The sequence below is a fragment of the Populus alba genome, chromosome 10, assembly GCF_005239225.2.
Source record: "Populus alba chromosome 10, ASM523922v2, whole genome shotgun sequence".
NCBI lineage: Eukaryota > Viridiplantae > Streptophyta > Magnoliopsida > Malpighiales > Salicaceae > Populus > Populus alba.
The window spans coordinates 19,592,512-19,612,893 of NC_133293.1; the positions used below are offsets into that span (position 1 = coordinate 19,592,512).

The 20,382-nt window shown below is 33.8% G+C and overlaps 2 protein-coding genes across 2 annotated transcripts; one reads left to right on the top strand and one right to left on the bottom strand.

Moving 5' to 3' along the window:
• Positions 1–1,724: 1,724 nt before the first annotated feature.
• On the bottom strand, positions 1,725–4,409 carry LOC118059914 (CDP-diacylglycerol--glycerol-3-phosphate 3-phosphatidyltransferase 2). The gene is made up of 7 exons (XM_035072924.2): positions 4,082–4,409; positions 3,579–3,676; positions 3,435–3,485; positions 3,217–3,330; positions 2,716–2,772; positions 2,498–2,583; positions 1,725–2,360 (listed from the first exon to the last, which is right to left on the bottom strand). Exons 1-7 carry the CDS (start codon positions 4,269–4,271, stop codon positions 2,240–2,242), a joined length of 717 nt encoding a protein of 238 aa, XP_034928815.1. The 5' UTR covers positions 4,272–4,409; the 3' UTR covers positions 1,725–2,239.
• Positions 4,410–10,981: 6,572 nt separating this feature from the next.
• LOC118059915 (uncharacterized) lies at positions 10,982–20,098 on the top strand. The gene is made up of 18 exons (XM_035072926.2): positions 10,982–11,342; positions 11,979–12,048; positions 12,373–12,990; positions 13,077–13,253; positions 13,354–13,467; positions 14,187–14,245; positions 14,473–14,539; positions 14,664–14,715; positions 14,811–14,903; positions 15,067–15,150; positions 15,270–15,673; positions 16,502–16,563; positions 17,365–17,434; positions 17,776–17,856; positions 17,969–18,070; positions 18,608–18,732; positions 19,140–19,257; positions 19,707–20,098. Exons 1-18 carry the CDS (start codon positions 11,290–11,292, stop codon positions 19,815–19,817), a joined length of 2,460 nt encoding a protein of 819 aa, XP_034928817.1. The 5' UTR covers positions 10,982–11,289; the 3' UTR covers positions 19,818–20,098.
• Positions 20,099–20,382: the final 284 nt, after the last annotated feature.

A 20,382-nucleotide genomic window follows, 5' to 3' on the forward strand; every position in this document is an offset into this window, starting at 1 on the left:
ATGGGATACCACCTTCTAAAATGAAAAGCATGGCTGTACTGTTTGTATCTTGATACAGAATTGTGCCACCCATGTCAATAATGGTCCTAGCCCATGGTTATAAAAGCATAGTGATCTGAGATAGACCGGAAAGGAGGACAAGATAGGGGTGAGCAAAAACGAGAAAATCAAGAAAAAAATAACTGAAAAAACCGAACAAAGAAAAAACTAATTAAACTGATTAAAATTTTGAAAAAACCGACCGGTTCGGTTTGGTATTGGTTCTAGGCTTATAAAACCAAACCGAACCGAACCGAAAAAAAACCGAGCCAAAACCGGAAAAACCGAGCCAAGCTGGTTTTTTTCCTAAAAAATTGAACCGAACCGAAACCAACCGGTTCAAACCGGTTTCGGTTTTTAAAAAAAACAAATTTTGATTTAGTTATTTTTTTTATAAAAACCGAACCGAACCGAATTTGCTCACCCTTATAACAAGATCTCCCCTGTATGTGGTCCTCATAGTACAGGAACCGCATGGGTAAATTCAGTGGCAACAAGAAAATTTACTTGGAGGTTTGTTGATGTTTTTGCAGTGTCTTGATGTATCTATATCTCGATTGATACTAGCTTCCACTAAAAATATTATATTTTACCGTTGATTAAATAAAAATATATATCTATAACTCAGTTTAGGATTCTCCGAAGCAAGCTTCCTTCCGTGTGTTTTAAATGCAAGAACCTAACTAGCTTTCAAAAAAACAACCGATCGACGAACAATGGCGCATTACTGCCTATGAACTATTTCAGTAGTTCATCACTGCTGACATCCTCAAAACATCCTTCTCTTCGTTTGACTTTCGATCTGACCTCCAAGAAAACAGCAAGATTCCTAAACGCTAGTGCCATAAAACTAAGCAAAAACAGAACCAGTTCCTTATCTGCAACAAGGGCATGCCACTTGTCCTTACATGTGCATGCTTGCATTAATTAGATTGGTGGTTTGTGTCTGTTTGGCTGCTTTCTTGCTGAGAGAAGGAAAGATAAATAGTTTTTCCATTTGGCAATCAAATAGGGCAGAGTGTTTTTCCATTCTTTTTGCGGACTTTGAGGGTTTTTTTCCTTCTCAAAATTCTGTACAGAGGTGCGAAAGAAGTTCTTTCACCAGCTCTTACTTCTAATCCAGACCCACCACCATTTTTTATGGAATAACAAGGTATGTTCTCGTTTACTTCACTTGCTTACAAATTTACAATGCTAGTATAATAAAATGGAATAATTGCTGAATTTTTTTATCCTTTGTCAATGCATTTTCTTCCTATAAAGGTAAAAATGAACAAGCAATCCATCTTTACCATGGTGCGTGTTGCATTTTCTATGTTTTAGTTGTGCATATAGTACGTGTGTCCTTATGCACCGCGTGCTTGGACTGCCCGGAATTGCAAGTTTATTTCGACAAGACAGGCCTGCCAGGTGCAAAAGCCTCCACGTGCACTTCCGAACTTGCAACACGAAGATTGATTCTCGGTGTAATGGTAACTCTCTTGATTTGGTGATCCTATCTTGGTTCTACATCACAAGGATAAATCATCGTCTAATGACTTCCATTAGAGATTGAAAAAAAACTTGAGATCAGTCATCACTGTGACTCGATTCTGGCAATATGCTGAAATGCCACAGGCCATAAGAATGATGTGATCATAACATTGCATCTCACTGGAGTATTATCCGCAGGAGCATCTCAGATAAAAGTTACAAACTCGACAAAAACATCGGATAAATTATTCAAGTTCTTAATTCTCTGTAATTCTTGTTTCTTGTTTACATTGGAATGGACGATATTTTTTCTTCAGCTCCATCGCGAATAAATTACAATGTGATACTACCAGCATCCACTCATGGCATCAATGATCCAGGAGGCATCAGATCAACACTATCAATGGCTCTGATCAGGCTTTTTCTGTTTCAACTTTCAACATCTACCTCCTCACAATTCTTCGGTATAACAAACTAACATGAAGCCTTTGAGATTTTAAAAACACTAGAAAAACCCTAAAAGGACAGGGAGTCTGCCTCCACACCAGATGCAAACTTAATACGAGGAACTTCCCAAGAAAAAAGAAACATCTTCCCCCCTAATCGCCACCTACTTGAGGAACTTAATCAGTGATTAAGCATTAAAACGGGATATGTATAAAGTGTCTGTGTCATCCACATGCATCCTCGGGAGCATGCATAAGCAATGCAGAGCACGGCTGCTAAACTACTTCAGCAATACTTTCCATATCTTACTCACATATACAGCTAAAGACCATACAGAAAGACCTGCTGAGATATAAAGCAAAATGACACCAGAAGGTACTAAAATCCCTGGCCCTTCAAGACTGCACAAGAAAGAAAAAAGACAAGGAAACAAAGAAGTTGTAAGATACAGGGAATGACACAAAAAAACTTCTGACACACTAATCTTCAAGTTGACCATATAGCAGGAAGAACAATGTGAAAGAAAAATAGGTGGGACCTGCTGTCTCGAGCAGCCAAAAGGATAGTTAGTGAAATCATCTGGGTAGCAGTTTTCCACTTCCCTAAGTTATTTACAGCAACAGCCTGAGAACAGGAATCGTTATTTCTATATAAATCACAGTTAATAGTAGAGCATTTATTCTTAGCGGCAAAATTTTTTTGACAAGTTTAAAAAGAAATGATGTGGTTGAGGAGCTTGTACAATAACAGACAAACCTCTAAAAGTTTGCTATTCCGTGAAGCAGCCCATTCTCTAACTGCAGACATGGTTATCTACAAACAAAAGGCAACTCAATTGGTCAGATCAAATCATACATGACCCGTAACATCACACAAGAATGTATGATTACCTGAAGGAAGAAAAAAGAAAATGAAAAATAAAAATAAAAATTGGATAAAATAGCATGTGACATAGGCACTTGGGAAACTAAGGCATGCTATTGGCGTGTGGGAGTGGAGGGGTTAGGAACATAACAAAATAAAGTAAATTACAAAATCAATGATTCATCGATGCAATTGTCTATGGTTGAAGATGATTGACATTATTCACAATCACAATAAAAACAGACTACCATTGAGTTCCTCACAAACCCCAAAGAACATACGAAAATGAATCATTAAACTCCAATGAGCAAATGCCACACAAAACATGATCTTATTGTTGGTTATGGAGATGAAAGAATTACTGGTGAAAGGCAATAAGAATATATGCATTACCTCCCGGCCAATAATTGCAGTTGCAGGTACAGTGAACAGCCAAGGTACTTCTCCTGACATTGCAACTTCCAAAGGTCTAGAACATAATAAGATCAAGGCGGCAGCAACCATAAGCTGCGTTTAATAGACAAAAGAATCAAATAAGAAAAAACGAATAATTCTCATAAGTTACATGAAACACGCATAGTAATCCCACTAGGCTTGAAAAAACACGATACCTTATCAGCTACCGGATCCAAAAAAGCACCAAAAGCTGTGCCTAACTTCATCTGAAACACAACGAAGCGTTTAGCTTTAACCAGTTACATAATAACATCAAAATAAAATTTACTCTCTTTCTAATCAAACAAAAGACTACAAACCTTTCGTGCAAGGTACCCGTCAAGCCAATCAGTGATTGCTGCAACAATAAAAATACTTGTTGTAGCAGTTCTTCCCCACCAACTATCCGCATAAAATGCTACGGCACAAAAATTACAGCGTCAGACCCCTCTAATTGAAGTACCATTTAAAAATTATTTCTGGAAGTAAAAAATATTCAAACGGAATTTAGAACTGAAAGCAAAATTCAACATAAATTCAAAAATCATGCGCGTTTTAACCACCAAAAAAATAAACTAATTTCATGCCTCCAATAAATTGCAAAAAAATAATAATCAAAAAGATATTTCCATAATAAAATCTACTACTCAAACTGTCATTAAATTCAACTAAATTAATACACATTTCTATTTTTTTACAACAAAAATCGCCAAATTGCCATAAAAAATTCAAATACGTTAACCAATATAAACAAAATCACAAGACCTAAAAGTAATAATAAACACAAGTAAGCATTGCGGGAAAAAAACAAAACAGTGCGTACTAGCAACAAGTAGCGGCACAGCAGCGACGCGACCGAGGGTTAAAACGGTAGGCAAAGTTAGAAATTTAGAATGTTGATGTTGTTGATTGTGAATCTGCGTAGACGGTGATGCTGACAGCGGTTGATCTTGGCTGTCATGGTTATACCAACCTACATCGTCGATTTTATTCTCGGATCCCATATCTGACATGAAACCCGACCCGGGAGAAGAAGCTAAAGGCGGCGAATCGGGTCTGGAGAAGCGAGTGGAGGAACTAGAGTTGCGAGAGGGCAATGAAAGGCATCCACGAAACGTAAATCCTGGAGAGTTTTTATTACTTCTATTATTATTACTAGTGGTGTTATAATGGTAATAACAGGGGGTACTTTTATTATTATTCTTATTTGAAGGGAGGTGTGCGCAGGGTGTTAACGTGCGCCAACTTTTATTGCTATTTATGGGTAGAGAGAGAGAGTAAGGAGTGAGAAATGTGGTGAGGTTGGTGGCGGAGGTGATGGTTGTTGCGTGGGCTATTTTTTTGTGGTGGAGGAGTGAAACTGCCGTGCCTAGTTTAAGGGTTGGCGTGGTGACGGTGGTGACGGTGGTGGTGAATTAGGAAGGGGTTTGAATTCTTTTATTTTTGTGCTGGGATTTTAATTTGAGGGGGTGGATTTTGGATTTTCAGTTTGGAAGCTGGCTTCGTCTCGGTCCTGATTCGGTGGGTGGATTCTAGTATTTCATCGGCTTTTTTTAATGCTGTTTAGCTTTTAATTATTATTTTTTCTAGTCCATGTATTGTACAGTGTATGTCGGTTTAGTCCCTGTACTCTGACTGCATCAGTCAAGTCCCGAAACTAGGCACCTTGATGTGTCGTTTTAGTCATGGCAACGGAGAGGAAAGCACTTCATAACTTCACTCGTATCGTAATAATAACAAAAATATCTGTTTCGTGTATTTATTAGAGGACAATTTTGTCCCATTTATTAAGTTCTATTTCCTACGATTGTATCTGTTCGCCGGGTATATAATAGAAGATTCTTTGGATATTAGGTTTCTCTTGGTAACTTATCATGAAATGATTGCATTTCTATCGGCATCAATGACTTGTTTGGTATGCAATTGCAAGAATGAAAAGGAATGCTACAAGTGACAGTAACATGCTAAAATTATTTATCAAATAAATTTTTTAATATAAAAATTAAATTATTAAATAAAATATCAAAATATAATTTATATTATTTTTTAATATGATTCTTTAAGTAAAAGCTCAACTTGCATAGATTTACACTATCTTATACTTAATTTTTATCAAATAAAACAAGAACGGTGAGATTTAAACTTATAATTACTTTATCAATAAAATTTTGATATATTATCAAATAAATATTTAAAATATCAAAATTTGTGTTGTTATATAAAATATTAATATATTATTTATATTATTTTCTAGTATTATTTGATTATTGCAACAAAAAACAAATAAAGTTCTGATTTTTTTGTATTGTCCTCCTGCTAGTGTCCTTAAATGTCGTAAATATGCTAGACATTTAATGAATAGAATTTTATGTATTTGGTATTTCATAAATGTTTTTCCATTGAATATATATAGAAATAAAAATTTTTAAATTTTTTTTTATTTTATTAAAATTAATAAAATATACTAAAACATATTAATTTAATATTTTTTTCAAATAAAATTAACTTTTAACACGCGTCTATAAACATAAGTTTTTCAACTCTCAAACACAAATATCTTGAACAGGCAAAGAAATAAATTCATTGTCGACATCGTGGGTCAAAGATTTTTTTTTCAACAAAAAAATAAAATTATATGTATAAACTTTTTCAACATATTTCTATAATTAGAAAAATTAAAAGTAAAAATAATATGTATATATATATATACATGCATATAATTAAATAAATTAAGAACTATATATGTTAATAAATAAATAAATAAGCTACAAACAATAAGTGAAACTAAAATTAAAAAAAATCAAGAGATATTTTTAGATCAAAATATTTAAATTTGTAATACAAGATATTTACATGATTGTGTTTGCTAAATTTATTTATGAAAATAATTTTTTTATTCAATCAAGTGATGAAGAAATAAACACACACATTAAATTAATTTCATAAAATAACAGGGAGAAAAAAAAATACTACACAATACTATATATATATATTATAAATATTATCTGAAATAAATATATTTTATTCAAAAAATTAAACTTCACATGTAAAAAAGATATATATATATATATATATATTATACATATATATATCAAAAAAAGCTCTTAAAAAATAAATGCATAAAAAAAATAATTATCATTTAAAAAAGACTTTACAAACAAAATAAAAGAGAGAAATTGAAAAAAATATAAAAATGCACAATTTTTTTTAAATAGAAAAAAAGTTATTAGAAAAGGAGAAAATGTTAGGTATTGTTGGTATCGGCAAGCCTGACCTATTTTATTAGGCCCCGTGACCTGGCTTTTTTTTTTGCATCTAAAGCGAATGTTCATTCTATTTAAAAAAAAAAATAGATGACAAATCATCTATATTGCCCAGTTTTTGACCATTATGTAGCCTATAAAATGGAGCTGATGCTTTTTCAAATCTAACAACTGAACTGTTAATCAATTTTGCACTTGAAACACCTAAAAATACGATAAACAACTTGATAAACTTGTTAATGGTCTAAGAAACTCATTCTAAAACAAAAAATCTTACCAAGATTGTATATATTTTTCTTAACAATTTAAAAGTGAAAAAAAGAACTTTAATGCGAGATATTCTAAAAAAAAACTATAATAATTTAAAGCTAAAATAAAATTTTAAAAAACACTAAAATACCAAATGGGCCAAATTAAACAACGAAGATGGTTGTTAAATTGGTCATAGCTAAAAAAAAAAAAAACTTTTCCCGTACTAGCTGGTGATTATATGATACCAGTGAAAGGCGTTTTGGGCTACTTGTTTGAGGAAAACACACTGATCCATATCTGTTCCATCTGCTGATTGCTACAATCGGTATAGATATTTAGGTACTGTTTGGTAACGTGGCTGGTTTAAATGCTGTTGGGTCAAAAATTGATTTTTTATTTTTTTTATGATTTTAATTTGCTAATTAAAAAAAAAAAAAAAACCTCTTTAGAATTTCCAAGTCATATCCTATGCTTGGCTGCCGACACAGTCGTTGCCGCATGAAGAGATTATCTACTGCACGATCCACACCTCTCGATCGTAGTAAGATGATATTTAGAAATATAATAATTATTATTTTTAAAAATATTTTTATTTAAAAAATATTAAAATTTATTTCTAATATCATCACATCAAAACAATTTAAAAATATTAAATAAAATAATTTACAAAAAAAATTAATTATCTACAAAAAAAAAAAACTTAAAACTTAATCCCAGACACTCAAGAGCTACCTAGTGTATTTTTTTTAAAAGCTGTTGAAAAACTTTTTCACTCAGAAAAATATTTTTTTTTCTCAAAAATATGTTACAGTATCCATTAAAAAAACATTTTCATGTTGTTTTAAAACGAGTAAAATGTTTTTAGACAAACCTTTTCATGTATTAATATTAATTATTTTCTTAAAGTTTTCTCACGTTTCTTGAAAAATAATACTGTAAAGGAATACAAACATGATATTTTTCACTGAAAAAGACCATCGTTGCCTCAACTGATTTCCAATGAAAAAAAAAAACACTAAATTTTCTAATGAAATTATTGTGTTTTTATTTGCATACTATTATTCATTATGGATTTCCATTTTAATTATAAAACCTTTGAAATATGAATGGGGCAATATTATATTTTCATCGTGATTTAGTTGTTATTTTTAGATTATACGGGGACATGTTAGTCTTCTTACTTTACAATGAATTATTTTATTACCTTTAAAATAAATAAAAAAATAAACTTACATTCGGTGCTTTAAAGTATTTTTTTATTTTTTAACGTGATAAAAATACTTAGTTATCTTTAAAGAAAAAAAATACACAAACTGTCTTCTTGGGTTTTTTTCATCGTTTTTTTTTTTTTTTTTGTTAATATCAAGTTGGCTCAAAAAAAAAATTTGTATTTAAATAAATATTGAATATTATTTATAAAAACTTGCATACACTAGCAAATGGGTTGCACGTGCATATTTTTTCGTTGATAAAAAATTACTTTTAAAGGTGGTGTTTGAATCCTCTTGATATTCTTTTCATGGTACGGCGACCTGTGTTGCCAACAAATCTCTAATTTGATGCCAACAAACTCTTTTTTTTCACATTCTTCTGTATTCGTTCTTCAATTTCAATGCTTGTCATTTTAAAATCTCAACATCGCCTTTCAACTTGTTATTCCTTCGTTCATGATCCATATTCTTTTAAACATTGTTTGTTTTATTTTAAATAATTTATCAATGTTGAAATTTCTTTTTAATTTCACCCCCTTTATTTTTTTAATCTCGTTAGCATGTTCTTTGTTTTTTTATTGATATTGTTTTATGTTTTATGATTTTTTAAATTGATTTTTTATATATATAATTTTACCCCTTGAAGTTTTTTTCCTTGACAAGTTTGATATTTATTATTTTGATTGGTATTTTTTAAAAACCTTGACAAATTTTTAAAATTGATATTTTTATTTTATTCTATCTCTTATCATTAAATTTACTAAAAACCGAACCTCTTAAATGAGCTTGGTCTATAATTTCACAAGTTGCGAATTTTAGAGATTAACAAGAATTTAGAAGGTTTGTCTAGTTTTTATTTTATTTTTTAAGACTCGTGTTTTTTTAGTTTTATCATTGTATATTTGCTTAGTTAGATATCGAGCTCTGTTATTTTTATTTGTTTGTTTTCAATGTATTTTTATACTAATATTAAAAAAGACTCAAGTTATAATGACTCTTTTTAGTTGTCGTTCTTTGTTGAATTTATTCTGATGTATTTTTTTAATTTTTTTCTTGTCAATTTCATAAATTTACATTTGATTAGTTATGAGTTAATTTTATTTTTCAACCTCATCCATGAGGTTGGAGTTTTTGATAACGGGCTTTGTGATTTTTTTTATTTTTTATTTATTCGTTTATCACGGTCTCATAACTTAGATTACAAGTTTGACATATTAACACAATTTAACTTGATATCTATTTAGACATTTGTTTTTTAAAAATATCCATTACATTTTGTCCTTCAACATTAAATTGTTTCATAAACGAGCCTTATAATTTTTGACGGTTTGTGTTTCATAGGGTTGTCTCATTTACATGAATCAGGTCATATGGTTTTGTTGGCTTGCCTAGTTTATTGGTTGTTTTTTTTTTTATTTATTTTTAATTTTATCTTTGGACGTTGAATTTATTTTAAACTAGATTTTTCTTCATTTGTTTTCCACTGACTTATCCCGATCTCATGCTTGCATATTTAACGTGTTTACTTGAGTTTTTTTTTTATTTGTCCGGCTTAAATCATAAATTCATTGCTTTTTTTTGTTTTGTTTTGATAGTTGTGTTTTTTATAAGTTCCCATTTATTATTTTTTGTTCAATTATCAATTCTTTTAACACTTTATTAAAATATATTCAAGCCATGTTTTTTTTTTAAAAAAAATAAAATTGTGTAGCTTTTTAAAATTAATATTTTTTAATTTCATATCTCGACATTAAATTTATTAGGGATTAAACCTTTTAATTGAGCTTAGGTTTGAAATTTCATGAATTGTTAACAAGGATTTACAAGGCTCCCTCAATTTTTTTTCTTCTATTTTTCCAAACTCATGTTTTTTCAGTTTTTATCATTATATATTTGTTTAATTAGATATCAAGCTCTATTATTTTTATTTTTTTGCTTTCTATATATTTTTACACTAATTTTTAAAAAGACCCAAGTCATCACAATTATTCTTTGCTGAATTTACTTTTATAATTTTTTTTTTAAATTTATATATATTTTAAATTTTATTATTCAACATTAGATTAGTCATTAATTGATATTATTTTCTAGTCTCATCCATCGAGGTTGAAGTTTTTGATACCGTGTTTTGTGATTTTTTTTAATTTTCTTTTTATTCATTTATCACGATCTCATCATCTAGACCATGAGTTTGATGAGTTAGCCTAACTTGACTTAATATCTATTTGGATATTTTTTTTGTAAAAAAATTAATATCCATTTCATCTTGTCTTTCAACATATAATTGTCTCAGGAGTGAGCTTCATAATCTTTGATAATTTGTATTTTATTGGATTATCTTATTCACCTAACTTGGGTCACATGATCTTGTTGGCTTGCTCAATTTACTAATTGTTTTTATTTTTATTTTTTTAATTAATTTTTTTATAATTTCATCTTCCATGTTGAATTTACTTAAAACTAAACTTTTTTTATTTGTTTTTCTTTTACTTGTCTTAGTCTCTTTCTTGTATATTTAGCATGATTATCTCGGTTGTTTTTTTTTTTTTTTTTACTTTTTCCCACTTGACTGGCTTAAATCATAGCTTCATTGCATTTTTTTTTGTTTTAATAATTGTTTTTTTTTATATAATTTCCCATTTATTCTTTTTTGTTTAATTATAAATTCTTTTACTACTAGATTAACATATTTCAGAGTAATATTTTTTTTTAATCAATAAATTTTTTTATTCCAAACCTGCAATTTAGCACTGATGGAAAACATTAGCATCAATAGGAAAAATATTTATTATTTCCCAAAATTAGATTCATAATCAACACAACACAACACCACACAAAACAAAACCTCAGGTAGCAGTACCGGCTCACGGTACATACCAGCATCCATCTGGCATCTCGTCGTCATCGTCCACAGCCGCTCCTGACTGATCGATCGCTCCACATCGTGGGTCCCTTAAATTTAGCAAAATATAGACATCAAATTACCCCTCTGTCTCCCTCCGTTAAGCGCCTCTTTGAACTCCGTGCTTAAAGAAAGGGAAAAATGAAAAACGGCAACCCACACCACACACATCTCCCACGTAATAATGTAAACGCCAATCTCGATATACACACATCACTCTACTCCCCCCCTTCTCTTAAACTCTCACAAAGCCCACGCTATTAAGCAAAAACGCGCATACACACTAACGCGCACGCTCTCTCTCTCTCTCTCTGAAAATCAGTCGCGGAGTGAGATCTCTCTGCCAGCATCAATCTCTCAACAGATAATCTTAAAAAACGGACCAATCAAATTCATCCAGCAAATGAAGGCCCAAACTAAATCTATTAACCCTCTCCCCGGCTTTGAACACAAGAGGTACATCTTAAATCCACTCCTATCTCCTCTCACCACGCGTCACTTTCTTTCCTTTTCTTGCGATGATCTATCAAATCCCGGTCCCTCTGCTGCCGTGATTGAATTGAACTCCACCAGTAGACACATTTCCCTGATCGATCGCGTTAATAATTACTATTTCTTGACTGCTCTTTGACTTTGATTAGCTTGATTTATTACTGAGTTGGTTTATGATCGAGTTTGATTTGTTTGAATTTTGATTACTGTCACAGTGTAATGCGTGATGTTTGGCTTAATTTAGGAATCAAGTGTGAAATGCAGTGTATTTTTTCAGTAAACTTGAGTGTGTATCGAGGTAATTTTGAGAGACATGGAGATTAGATTTGGAGTTTTGATTGGAATTTGTTGTTGTCTAGTTTGAGTCAGCTAGATTTCGAGGTTTATTGCAGGTAAATTCTACTTTATTTATTTTTTTAAAAAATTAACTTTGGCTTGATTGAGTTTTTCGATTTGTTATTTTAGAGTTATAATTATTATTTTTTGTATCTGATTGACTGAAGTGTTTGTATGTATTTTTGTGATTTGTTCGTCATTGTGAATTTGCTTGAATTTTTATTGTGGAGGTGTTATGTTGTTAATAGATATTAATGTGGACAGGGATGCGTATGGATTTGCGGTGAGACCGCAGCATGTACAAAGATACAGAGAATATGCTAATATCTACAAGGTTTGCTTGCTTCTGTTATACTTTCTTTCTAATTTTGAACATTCCTATCCATGCCATTTATAAGATTAGTGAAAATATTGATAATTGAGAGCAGCGAATTTCCGAACCTTACTAGGACTGAAAAATGAGGCTCGTTGTGTTCTATTCCTTGTTGATCTGGAATTTTTTATCCAAAATTTAATTTATCTGCAATTCTGCATTTCCTAATATTTTTTAAGCAACCAAATGGAGCTTGAGAGAAAGCAGTCTCTTACCAAGGAGAATAGCTTTTTTTTTTTTTTTTTTTTTTTGTTATGGGCTTTTCTGATGCACCTGTGATTTTAGGAGGAAGAGGAGGAAAGATCGGATAGATGGCAAACCTTCCTGGAACAGCAGGCAGATTCAGTTCGATTGCCAATGAATGGGATATCTTCTGAGAAAGATAGCAAGGAATTGCATGCAGAAGAAAAAGAACAAGAGACCAGAAATGGCTCACAGAAGAAAATTGAAGGAGTTGATATACATGGTGAGAAACCTAGTTCTGATGTTTTACTGGAAAATGTTACAGAAAAGGAGGAGAAACAGCCAGCAACCAGTAAAAAGACTCATAGGATCCAAATTTGGACCGAGATCAGACCATCCCTTCATGCCATTGAGGATATGATGAGCCTTCGCATCAAGAAGAAAGGCAATCAATCAAAAGACCAGCAAGAGGCTAAAAGAGAAAGGATCGTACCTCCTTTTGAAGATGCTAAATCACCAAAAGGAGCACCTGAAGAGGATTCTGAAGATGAGTTTTATGATGTGGAAAGATCAGATCTAATTCAAGATGCCCCTGCCAGTGACAGTGCCCCTGCCACAGGTACTGCTCCTGACACGCTGCCTCTAGAATCTTCATTTCCTTGGAAAGAAGAGCTGGAGGTCCTTGTACGCGGAGGAGTCCCAATGGCACTCAGGGGAGAGGTATATTCTGACTCCCCCCCCCCCCTCAAATTAAGTCCACTTCATGGTGCATAAGCTTCAAAATTGATTTATGCTCTCAATTGTAGCTCTGGCAAGCATTCGTGGGTGCAAGGGCACGCCGAGTGGAGAATTATTACCAGGATCTGCTTGCTTCAGAAACTAAATCCGGAAATCATGCAGACCAACAGTCAGACAGTACTACTAAAGGTTCAACTACTGACACTGTTTGTGTACAAGAGAAATGGAAAGGTCAGATCGAGAAGGTAATGACATGCAGAGTCTTTCAATTTAGAATGGGACCTACTTTAGTCTCTTTGGTATTCTCAATCCAAGTCACCAACCTATTAGTGGTTTCATATGCAGGATTTGCCTAGAACTTTCCCAGGTCATCCTGCACTGGACAATGATGGTAGAAATGCTCTGAGGCGATTACTGACAGCATATGCTCGACATAACCCCTCCGTTGGGTACTGTCAGGTAATTGAAAACTTATGGTACTCAATGAAATCAACTTTTGTCATGCAAGGCTTGGCCTGCCAGTTCACTGAAAAAAAGAGAGGAAATTACATCTGGAGGTGTGTGATGAATTATGTGACACTCCTGAAGAAGATGAAAAATCTACAACAAAGCTGTGAATAAGAACAATTTGCGTCCTAACAAAGATTTAGCCAACGTCTTAAAATTTCTCATTATAAATTCAGCAGACACAAATGAGATGATTGGCCAAAATCAAGCGATTCCTGAATGCTCCAGATGAATTTTTTATTATAATTGTCAGCATGAAATCACTCTGAACAATAACGTCATCATTAACCGGAGATATGATACATGTAGTGAAAATTATCATCAATGTAAAACTCAAAATCACAAATATATGATATTAAAGTCCTGGCAGTACACTAATTGCAAAGATAAGCTTGCAATTGTAACAGCATATCGCTGTTACTTTCAGCTAAGTTAAAAGAACTATTATAACTTTGAAGTGCAATTTTCTCTCAACTTATGAGATATATTCGAATAAAGAAGATACTATTACATAAGACAGAACTTACAACATCAAAAATGTGATTTGACTGCATTATACTGTCAGTGCAAACAAATTTAACCCCAAGAAACAAGTAATTCAACTTGAATAACTCTGGTATTTTTATTTGCCATTGAATTCTAATGAGTTGTTGGGTTCAATATGTGTGCAGGCCATGAATTTTTTTGCTGCCTTGTTACTACTTCTGATGCCTGAAGAAAATGCCTTTTGGTAGGTCTTGAAATTTAGTTGACATTATATATCTTTCCAATTTGATAGTCTTTGTATTTAGAAGGGTTGAGCTGTGGTTGACATTATATATTTTTCCAATTTGACAGTCCTTGTATTTAGAAGAGCAGTGCTGTAGTTTTGTATTGGAACATGACAGGGAACACTGTTTTTGGATTTATATTTTGTATTGACATTGCTGTGCTTCTAAATTTTGGTTTTATTTGCAGGACACTGATGGCTGTTATTGATGACTATTTTGATGGCTATTACTCGGAGGAAATGATAGAGTCACAGGTAGTGCTTGCAATAAATCTGCCTTTCTGTATATATGTGCCTTTACTCTTGCAAGACATGTGAATGACACTCAGATCAGTGGGTGGACATGGATAAGTATCTGATAAGCTGTTCCATTTGTCAGGTTGACCAACTTGTTTTTGAGGAGCTGGTGCGCGAAAGGTTTCCTAAATTGGGTTTGTTCCATTCCTCATCATTTATACACTCATATAAGTTTTCTTTGATGATGCTTCCTCAGTGAGTTCTTATGCCAAGTTTACTTTTGGTGCAGTCAACCATCTTGATTACCTGGGAGTGCAAGTTGCTTGGGTTACAGGGCCATGGTTCCTTTCCATATTCATGAATATGCTACCATGGGAAAGTGGTCAGGTTTTACACTATTAGATATGAACTTAAGTTTGTCTAACATTGCATGATAAAGTTTTTCACTTCAACATTGGCTGTATTCCTAATTTCTTCATTCCTATTCTCATGGCATTGTGCCCTAGTTACAAGATTGACATCTGACGGCTTTCTCCTGACTTCAGTTCTCCGAGTCTGGGATGTCCTCCTTTATGAAGGAAACCGTGTCATGCTATTTAGGACAGCACTTGCTTTGATGGAGTTATATGGTACTGAAAAATGATGTTGAGTTGCTATTTTTTACTGTGCAGACAATAACTTGGTTTTCCAATCATGAAGTGATGCTGTTATAATTTATGGAACTTAATTTAGTTCAGTTTTTTTGTAGGCCCTGCATTAGTTACCACTAAGGATGCTGGAGATGCAGTTACTTTACTACAGTCACTGGCAGGCTCAACATTTGATAGCAGTCAACTTGTCTTCACAGCCTGCATGGGTTACCAAAATGTAAATGAAACCAGATTACAAGAGCTGAGAAATAAGCATCGGCAAGCTGTTATAACTACAGTTGAGGAAAGAACAAAGGGGCTTCAAGCTTGGAGGGATTCTCAGGGTCTGGCAACTAAGCTATATAATTTCAAGCATGATCCTAAGTCATTACTGATGGAAACAAAAAAACAGACTAGTGGTGAATTATCTCGTTCAGAGTCTGGATCCACCAATGCTGATGAAGTTCTTATTAGCTTGACAGGGGACACAGAAATAGATAGTGTTCCAGATCTTCAAGATCAGGTAGGCAAACATTTACCCCCTTTTCTCGAGCATAATCTTTTCCTCAATACATAATTTTTACTAATTTAATGATGATTGCCTATCAGTAAATGTCCATATGATGTTTATCAACAGAATCCCCTTGGGTCAAAGACTGCATATTTTTTTGTTTGTAGTGAAGAAGAAACTGTAGAAATGTAAAATATATAGATCATCCTTCTTTTAAATATACCCTTCTCTACTAAAGTCTTTTAGTTACACCAGCTTGACCTTGATTGCAAAAATTGTTCTTGGAATGGAGTGGGCATATTTTTTAAGCGATATGGGGGGGGGGGGAACATTATGTGCTTTGCTCTGATTGGAATGATGTGCTGGAAGATAATTATGTAAACACTGGCATATAGACTTTTGGAACAATCATGTGACTCCTCTCTATTGAAATGTAACCTCTGGAGAAACTACCGGGGAGGGAAATGTGTATTGTTGATCTAGAGGTTCTTGATCAGAGCTGATTTGAACCAATTTGTTGTATTTTGAAACATCATGCTTCCAACCAGCAAAGTTCAAACTGGACATGCGGATTATATGCTGAACTTGTAGGTGCAGTTGCTTCATTATCAAGTGTTTTCATTTACGGATGGGACTGGGTTGGGTTTTCATTCTAGGTTTGTTTTGCACTCCCCTTTGTTATCTTGTTCATGGCAACCATCATGAAACTTGGAATTTATATTCCATTATTTAATGACATTAATACAAGTTTAGGTGATATAGTCTTTGAATTTTAGACTGTGAAGTGCAGTTCTATTGTCATGCCGCTTCTTTGATTACTAATATATGAATTACATGCAGGTAGTGTGGTTGAAGGATGAACTGTGCAAGTTGCTAGAGGAGAAAAGATCTATTGTACTCAGGTTAGCACTTTTCCAATTCAATTGTGCTAATGCGCCTTTCTGTTGAGTGTCTTAGTACCATTTTGGCTGCTGAGTGCTATACTATTAAGAAATAATTGCACTATTCCGTCCATTGCAATATTTGTTTAGTGATTGTAACGAAAGGGATACATTGATTCACCTTCACTCTTCAATGTGCATTTCATGAGTAAGAGAGAATAGCAAGTCTATTCGCTGAGTTAGTACGAGGATACATGAGGGTTGGCTAGGGTAGGTGCAAAACTGCTGTTACATATGCTATATTAAATTGGCTGCTTTTCTGAAACGTTATAATTTATGAGCTATGCAGGAGAATCTTGCATAGAGTGAGCTGAGGGTCTGAACATAGGACTCAGGCTCAAAGCTAGTGCTTGCTTCATAACTATCCCACTAGTGCAAAGCTAGCACATGCTTTGTGACTATCAACTAGCTATTTTGATCTCCAAAATATAGCTTTTGTGTGGATGGAATTCACAGTTCGCACATGACCAGATCTTTTAAACATTCCCAAATAAATAGCTTTAGAATAGGTGAGTTAAGCAGAGTTTTGTATGGGCACCATGTCTCTGGCAGAGTGAAAAATGCTACATTTTTGTCTTCAAGTGGCAGTCTCTTTTGGAAACAACAGTAATAACAAAATTATTCTCCCAGTGGCAGTCTTTTGAGAAATTTTTTTTTCTGAAGTCCTCGTTTGCAGAATTTGATGTAGAGTCGCTGTGTAAGTAGTCAAATTGTTTTCCAATAATATTGCATTTAATTCTGTTAATTTCAATTCTTTGTTAGAGCTGAGGAGTTGGAGACAGCTTTGATGGAGATGGTCAAGCAGGATAATCGGCGGCAATTGAGTGCTAGGGTATGTCCAGACTTTCTTCTTTAAATGAGAAATGGTTGATCTTCTTGCAAGGCCCAGGGAATTGAAATTACACAAAATCCACAGTTATTCTGCATTATTTTTAGTTCCCTTCTCAAGGCGATTTCACATTGTAGTTAGAATCTGCTTCATTTTATGCCTATTCCCCATGAATGATGGTAGCAATAGGGTAAATTATGATCATGCAGTGGTTAGTGTTGGGCTGGACATTAGGCTGCAATTTTATGCAATATGCAGTTAATCAGTTATCAAGCCGGATGAGTCCTTTCTGGCTAGCCTTGATTATATGTTGTATTACAGTCTGAGCTTCTTCTGATCTTCAGGTTGAACAGTTAGACCAAGAAGTTTCTGAGCTGCGGAGGGCTCTTGCTGATAAGCAGGAACAAGAAAATGCCATGCTGCAGGTTATTTTTTGCTTCGTGGTCAATCTGTTCATTTTGGGAAGATTGCATCTTCTCTTCTCTCTAATCTTGGATTGTTCTTTTCTTGATACTAGCTCACTTTCAACTTATGTAGGTCTTAATGCGGGTGGAACAAGAGCAAAAGGTAACCGAAGATGCTCGCATATATGCTGAGCAAGATGCGTCAGCACAGAGATTTGCTGCTCAAGTGCTTCAGGTTTATAATTTCTTGCTCTATTCTTTAATTTCATATTTTATATGTAATTTGCATTCAAATAAAAGTCTTTAACAGTTTTAAGATGATGTGTGTGATGTTCCTGACCTGCATTTTTGCAAGCCGAACATACCGATTATACTAGTCATTGCTTGACTCATATATGTTCATTGGAGCTAGAACTCATAAATAATGCAATTATATCAAATTTATCTTTATATCAACTATTAGGAACTTGTGATGAATCCTTTTCTACCCCAGTTCTGGAAGGTAGTGCTTTTATATGAAGGTTTAAGTTAGAATTCTGCATAAAAGTAGGAACAACACTCTTTCTATATGTTAGAATAGATGCAGAACACTCTTGATATGATTGAGATTATCCTTTCTACCATAATACCTTGCCCTATTGAGTAGTTGTGCTCCCTCTCCACCAAGAAGCGCACCAGAGCCCTTGATGTCACTCTTTAATTGATCTGTTCTCATCTTGACATTCTATGTCTCTTCCTTTCACTATTCACTCCAACAACTATATATATGCAGGAAAAGTATGAACAGGCCCTTGCGTCACTTGCTGAAATGGAGAAACGAATGGTTATGGCAGAATCAATGTTGGAGGCCACCTTGCAGTATCAATCTGGTCAACTTAAAGCACAACCTTCTCCACGGTGTGTAGTCAATTTTACTAGTGCCAAAAGTTTCTCATACCTTTGTGCTGTCCTAGTTTTCTTGTTTACAGGGTTTAATCCTCCACCATTCCTTGAATTGTATTGGGTAATGTTTACTTTGATTTATCACTGGGTTTGGTTTGGTATATGCTAAAATGGAGTGGGGTGGAATGAACATAATGGGATGAGCAGGTTGTTCTAATGCTAAAGAGGTGCTTTTTCAATGCTGACAAATAAGCTCTATTTGAATCTTATCATCTCCCTGTTCATCCCCAGGGTTTGGCATGCATTCATGAGCATCACTGTATGTGGCTTATTCCATGCATGAAGTAATGTCTGTTTTACATGCATATTTTACCTACTTGGATGATATTGGTGCTTATAAGAAACATAAATTTGCTTTGTAGATCTTCACATCTAGATTCACAAACACGTGGAAGTCAAGAGCCTGCACAAGATATACCTGCAAGAAAGATTGGTTTACTGGCTCGGCCGTTTGGACTTGGATGGCGTGACCGAAACAAGGTTCAATTTCATTGTTTTATTGCTCCCTTAAATTCATGAATGCTTTCATCATCTACACATTGCAGTGTACAGGTAAATAGGATTATAATGTGTCTGTTTGGGAATGCCCTCCGTCATTCTGATTATTTGTTACTCTGCTTTGTTTTCTTTGTCAAATGGTGGAGTAAAAAGGAGGGTTAGTTGCCTAGCCTCCGCAGGATCTCTCTTAGATCTCTGGTGTGATACCCAAGAGGGTTTACCCCCGACTGTGTACTTGTTTCAACTGTCTTTTTTTACTATGGCTAAAATAGTGTCTGGTGGAGCTAATTACCAGCATCTGTTGTGGACCATAGTGCCTGGCCTTGTATTTATTTTGTGAGAGAGTCATCTGTTGGCTGTTTTTAACTAAAGGTGCTATTTTTTCTCATGAAACAAAAGTTAACGTTGCTGATTCGAATTGAACTCAACAGGGGAAACCCGCTACTGTTGAGGATGCAAGAGATGATAAGCCTTCGAATGAGGTGCAGAATCCAAGTGTTGAGCAGGAGACTAATGGCATTTCGGCACACGACAAGGAATAGAGAATTGCAGATTTACTATAATGATAGGTAGATCTTGAAATCTCCTGCTTGTTGGTTTGGTAGATATTTTTTGTGTACGAATGCAAGTTCAGGCAGGGTGTAGATTAGTATCTGTCTTTTTTTTTAACAGCCATTGTAGAGCCCATTTCCATTATTTATTTGCTCATCAAACAAAAACATTAGTTTAGAGGCGAAGAGAATGTAAGAAGAAACATGATATCATTAGTGAAACAATTGTATAAATCTTACAGTGGTCGGCAGTGAAGTTCATTTTGGTGAAATATGAAGGAAACGTGTCAGTTGCATGTAGTTTCATGTGAAGGCTGGTACATCTAAGCAATATTTTTTAAAGCATTCTTGAGCTAAGCTGAGAATTCCTTGTCTACTCGAGTGCATGGCATGTTTTACTGATAAACAAACAAACTCAAAAGGTGGGCCAAATAAGCTCGCACGCCGGTTCCAAGTCATCAGATAATGTCTTATACAAGACTTTGGATCCAGATATCTTTGTTCCCTGACCTTCTTTTGTTGCTTTGTTTTGTTTGTTCTTCATAAAGTATAGAGG

Bases quoted from the DNA above. Each gene is read 5' to 3' on its own strand.
- LOC118059915 (XM_035072926.2), top strand. From the start codon at position 11,290: ATGAAGGCCCAAACTAAATCTATTAACCCTCTCCCCGGCTTTGAACAC. The intron at 14,540-14,663 runs GTAGTGCTTGCA...TCCATTTGTCAG, and splicing joins AGGAAATGATAGAGTCACAG to GTTGACCAACTTGTTTTTGA. The intron at 15,151-15,269 runs GTACTGAAAAAT...GTTTTTTTGTAG, and splicing joins TGCTTTGATGGAGTTATATG to GCCCTGCATTAGTTACCACT.
- LOC118059914 (XM_035072924.2), bottom strand. From the start codon at position 4,271: ATGTCAGATATGGGATCCGAGAATAAAATCGACGATGTAGGTTGGTAT. The intron at 3,677-4,081 runs GTACGCACTGTT...TTTGTGCCGTAG, and splicing joins TGTGCCGCTACTTGTTGCTA to CATTTTATGCGGATAGTTGG. The intron at 2,361-2,497 runs GTCCCACCTATT...TTTCTTGTGCAG, and splicing joins TTGGCTGCTCGAGACAGCAG to TCTTGAAGGGCCAGGGATTT.